Source organism: Cicer arietinum, chromosome 3 (assembly GCF_000331145.2).
Source record: "Cicer arietinum cultivar CDC Frontier isolate Library 1 chromosome 3, Cicar.CDCFrontier_v2.0, whole genome shotgun sequence".
Taxonomy (NCBI): Eukaryota; Viridiplantae; Streptophyta; class Magnoliopsida; order Fabales; family Fabaceae; genus Cicer; species Cicer arietinum.
The window spans coordinates 69,630,027-69,634,606 of NC_021162.2; the positions used below are offsets into that span (position 1 = coordinate 69,630,027).

Consider the following 4,580-nt stretch of genomic DNA (forward strand, 5'->3'; position numbering starts at 1 on the left):
AAAAATTATAATATTATATTATAATCTCCTTCAAATTTTATCTTCCAATATTAGTTAAATATATGTTTATTTTTTAATTAATTAATTTATTAAAGACTTTTTTTTTTAATTTATTCAACAAAGAAAACAATTTATTGTATATTCAAGAGATAAACTACTAATGAAATATATTTCTCTCTTAATTAAGTAATCGACTGATGAAGTATATTTATTGTTGTTATCCCATAAAAGATAAACCAATATCTATGGTAGGTTTTTTTGTACAAAGTTTTGTCTAAGATATTTGTCAATAGATTGAAGACATTTGTAGGTAAAGTCATAGGAGAGACATAATTAGCGTTTGAATGATATTCTTATTGCAAATGTTACTTTTTAAGATGGATTTTGAGATATGACTGTGTTGAGTTAAGCTATTGGCAAAATGGAAATGTTTTGAAGTTTTGTATGTTATTTGGAATAGTTTTCTATTTTCTGTTTTGAAAATTTCAGAGTTTAAAGTCTAAGTTTCGAATTTCATGTTTTGAGTTTCAATAACACCAGTAATCACGCCTTAATCCAAACATAAACATTCATAATTGAAATCCATGCCTTTTAAATAATCATGACTTAAAATAATCACTGAAGCAAAAACACGTTGAAATCAATAACAAAGAAGCACAAATCGATTATTGAACAAAATCACTGAAACGCTGAAAAGTGGAAACCTAGAACAGTTGGATAATAAAAATCACAAACAATATTGAAAAACAAATAGAAATCAGTGATTATAAAAGAAGAATAAGAAGAAGAAAAAATGAAAACGTTCAATAGTGGAAGCTGAAACGCTGAAGAACCAAACATTGAAATCATGAAAAACAATCACCAAGAAAGTAACCCGAAAAAGTCGGATTGGACTTGAAATGTTGAATAGTCGTCGGAAACTTCCAGAACAGTGTCCGAGAAACTGGACAACGAGGATGGCAAAGAGAGGTTTCCCCAAACATATAGGAAAAAATTATGTTACAAATATAAAATCAAAGCCATGCAAATAGATTTTTTTTAATGGCTATCCAAAATGATGAATAAAAGAATTCAAAAGGCTATCCATTTTTATCATCCCAGAACAAGTATGCAATGTTTTTAGCGTCGTTGGAAATTAAATATCTTGATTGATATGGCAAAGACCAATACAAAAGTTAATGTAAATCCAACAACTATAATAGCAACACCTCCCAAAAAATCATGCCTGAAACCAAAGTAATCTTTCAAAAAGTCTTGTACAGGAACACTTCCTCCATTAATCTCAACATTGCCCTTTATATCTCCAAATTGTGAAGTCACCAACCCATTTAAAGTCCAAGCTACTGGATTCAACCAACTGTACCATCTCCACCATATAGGAATTCTCTGTGAACCCCATGCCAAAATAAAATACAAATAAGAGCATGTTTGTTATGACTTATTTTAAATAATCACTATTTAAATTTTTCATCCGTCTGTGACAATTTTTAAAAAATTACATTTGAAAAATTATTTTAAATGAAAAATTATTTTAAATGAAAAATTATTTTGGGAGTCCGTTTGTTATATATTATAAAAAAAAATGAATTTTAGTAATCAATAATTTAAAAATTGTATTTTATAGATTTTAAATAAAAACAAAAACTGTTTTATATTTGTCTATCAAATAAAAATCCTCTTCTTGAAGAAAATATCAATTATGACAAATAATGTTTTTGAGAAGTTACAAAAATACAGCTTTTCATTTATGCAGTTTTTAGTTTTAACATATTTTCATTATTTTTCAAAAGGCTATAAGGCCTTAACTAAAAATTTTAAAATTGATTATTTTATTTTAAAAAAGTGATTATTTTAGAAATAAGGCCGTAACAAACGGACTTGGACAACTTCTCATAAAAAATCATTTTTTTTTTTTATAAATAATGAGTCTATTTGTTTTAGATTTTCAAAAAGTAATTTTGATTTTATATTTAAAAAAATGATTTTTATGAAAATTTATTCAAAAATAGTAAAGCTATTTTGGATTTATTTGTTACAATTAAAAAATAATAATTTTGACATTTAATAACTTAAATATTTTTTATTAGAGATTTTTACATAATAAATATTTTATTTTAAAAAATGTGTCATTCAAAAAATGATTTTTATAAATAGTTTTTTATTTTAATATTTTTTGAAATTTTACTATTCAAAAAAATTGTAACAAATAAATAGAATACTTAAAATGATATTTTTAGATAAACTATCTAAATCAATTTTTCATTTGAAGCTTTATATTAAAAAGTTGTAACAAAAATAAATAACTTTGTAAAGACAAAATACTTCATACGATCTTTTAATTTAATTTGAGATAACACTTCAATTATTTATTTATTTTTTAATTTGATTCTTTATTTAGTTGTAGTAACAATTTGATCACTTATTTCTTAAAAATGTCAACAACATTATTATTTTTTACATAAAATTCATCGTCATCTTTAAATAAAATCCAAAAATTCATTATCAATTTTAAGAAAAGTTATATATTTATCAAATCTATAACTTATATCTTTAAATAAACTCATATACCAACAACATCAGATTCATCAAATAAAGAACTCACTTTAAGATTTGATTATCAAATCATCAAGACAATATCTTCTTCTCTTTTCTACTCTTCTCCAAATCAAACATAATTTAAATCTTTAAATGTGAATTATTTATTTGATATTGATGTCGTTGAAGATGAAAATATGAGTTTATTTAAATATTTTAGTATGAATTTAATAAAAATATAAATTTTATTAAAAATGAGTACTAATTTTCTAAATTTTAATTAAAGATAATGATTGATTTTTTAAATTTATGTAAGAAATAATAACTGTATTGACATTTTAAGATGATGATAAATGATCAAGTTGAAATGAGAAAAAAAAAATTTAAAATTAAATTAAAAGACCCATAAAATATTTTGCTTATTATAAAAATCATTTGAAAAAAACTGTAACATAAATACGAAGAAACAGAGAAAATGAATTCATATTTTATAGAGGACAAATATGCACTTAACATAAGAAGAAGGTGGAACTTACTGGTTGTGGGATTAGGAATCCTGAGAAGAGATTCCATGATGTCATGAACGCACCACTGATTAAACCAGCTATGGGTAGATTTGGGGTCATGGCTGTAGCCATCATGCCAAGATAGGTAAAGAAGAGGAAATTGAAAAACATGAAAAATATGTACCAAAAAAGTTTTGTAGCACTCCTCTCATAACCAATCATTGTATAAACAATTATTCCATAAACCACAGCTTGAACAAGACTATAAGGGACTTCAATTAAAGCCTACATGAAATAATCAAAACCAAAAAAAAGTTAGAAAAAATAGACACAAAACTAAATTATTACAAAGCATGGGACTATGTAAATAAAAAAAGGATTAAATACACATTTCAATTTTAGTTTACAATTTTTTTATCAATTTGAATGAATGAATATAGTGTTTTCAAGTAAATCAATAAAAAACACATTTAGCCTACAGAATAATAAGAAATAGCTTGCCTGAGAAGCAGCATAAGCCATGGAAGAATACATTCCTGCAGCCCTTTCTCTGTAAAGAACTATTCTCTCTACACCTACCACTGGTTGCACCGAGAAACAATTCTTGACACCAATAAGTATACTAGCAGTATACATAAAACCCATTGAATTAAAGAAATCTTGTTGCTTTTCACTGCAATCAATTATTGTATAAATTCACTTTTAGAATAAAAAGTTTGAAAGCCATAAAAAATTTGTTGTTTCCAATTTGATCTTACATTTTGGAGCCAAAGTTCCAGAACATGCTCCCTAACAACACAGAGGCAGCAGTTGTGAAGAGAAACCTTATGGCATTGTACAACGGATTGCGCCAGTAAGACTGATGTTGTTTCCATAAACAAGCCATAAATTGAATTGAAAAGGACCTTGAGTACTTTGAAGGAAAATAAAGTTCCTTTGTACCAGGAAGTGGAGTGCTCAATTCTTTAATAAGAGCTTTGTTTCTCCTAAAAGAAAATGTCATGGATCAGTTTTTACATAATTAAAATGTGCATATGATTTTGTACTTATTAGACTTTTAACAATACGAATATATACCTGTATAATTCTGAATTATTGTACACCTCAGCAAAATCAATATCCAATTCCATTTCTTTAGCTGAATTAGTGACTTCCATCATCCAAGTTGCTGGATTATATCCATTTTTAATCTTACTTACACCTTGAATTTGCTTCATGACACAGAGTGCAAAAAGGTAAACTTTGTGCTAAAGTAGATTATTATAAATGTAAAACACACTTCAATTACAGAGTTTTTCTTAATAATTCTACCTCTAAGTAATTAATTAAATGAACAGAATGATGTCCAAGTGGCCCCACATATATCTCTTGTCCTCCTTGCTTCAATAGGAAAAGCTATATTTCATTGAAACTAAATATCAGAAGCTTGGTAAAGAGAGAAAACATAAAAAAATTGCTACACATTTTTAAATTTACCTCATCAAAAGATTCAAATATATCAATGCTTGGTTGATGAATGGTGCAAACGATTGTTCTTCC

General features: G+C 25.9%; 1 protein-coding gene across 1 annotated transcript in view; it reads right to left on the reverse strand.

The window, feature by feature from the left end:
• Positions 1 to 432: 432 nt before the first annotated feature.
• LOC101492290 (pleiotropic drug resistance protein 1-like) overlaps positions 433 to 4,580 on the reverse strand; it is a 10,818-nt gene continuing 6,670 nt past the window's right edge. The window contains exons 18-24 of the mRNA XM_073366206.1: positions 4,518 to 4,580; positions 4,353 to 4,436; positions 4,119 to 4,252; positions 3,800 to 4,027; positions 3,543 to 3,714; positions 3,072 to 3,326; positions 433 to 1,386 (exon numbers count right to left, since the gene is read on the reverse strand). The exon at positions 4,518 to 4,580 is cut by the window's right edge and continues 31 nt beyond it. Of these exons, the coding sequence (XP_073222307.1) occupies positions 1,120 to 1,386; positions 3,072 to 3,326; positions 3,543 to 3,714; positions 3,800 to 4,027; positions 4,119 to 4,252; positions 4,353 to 4,436; positions 4,518 to 4,580 (1,203 nt within the window). The 3' untranslated portion in view covers positions 433 to 1,119. The remainder of the gene's footprint in view (positions 1,387 to 3,071; positions 3,327 to 3,542; positions 3,715 to 3,799; positions 4,028 to 4,118; positions 4,253 to 4,352; positions 4,437 to 4,517) is intronic.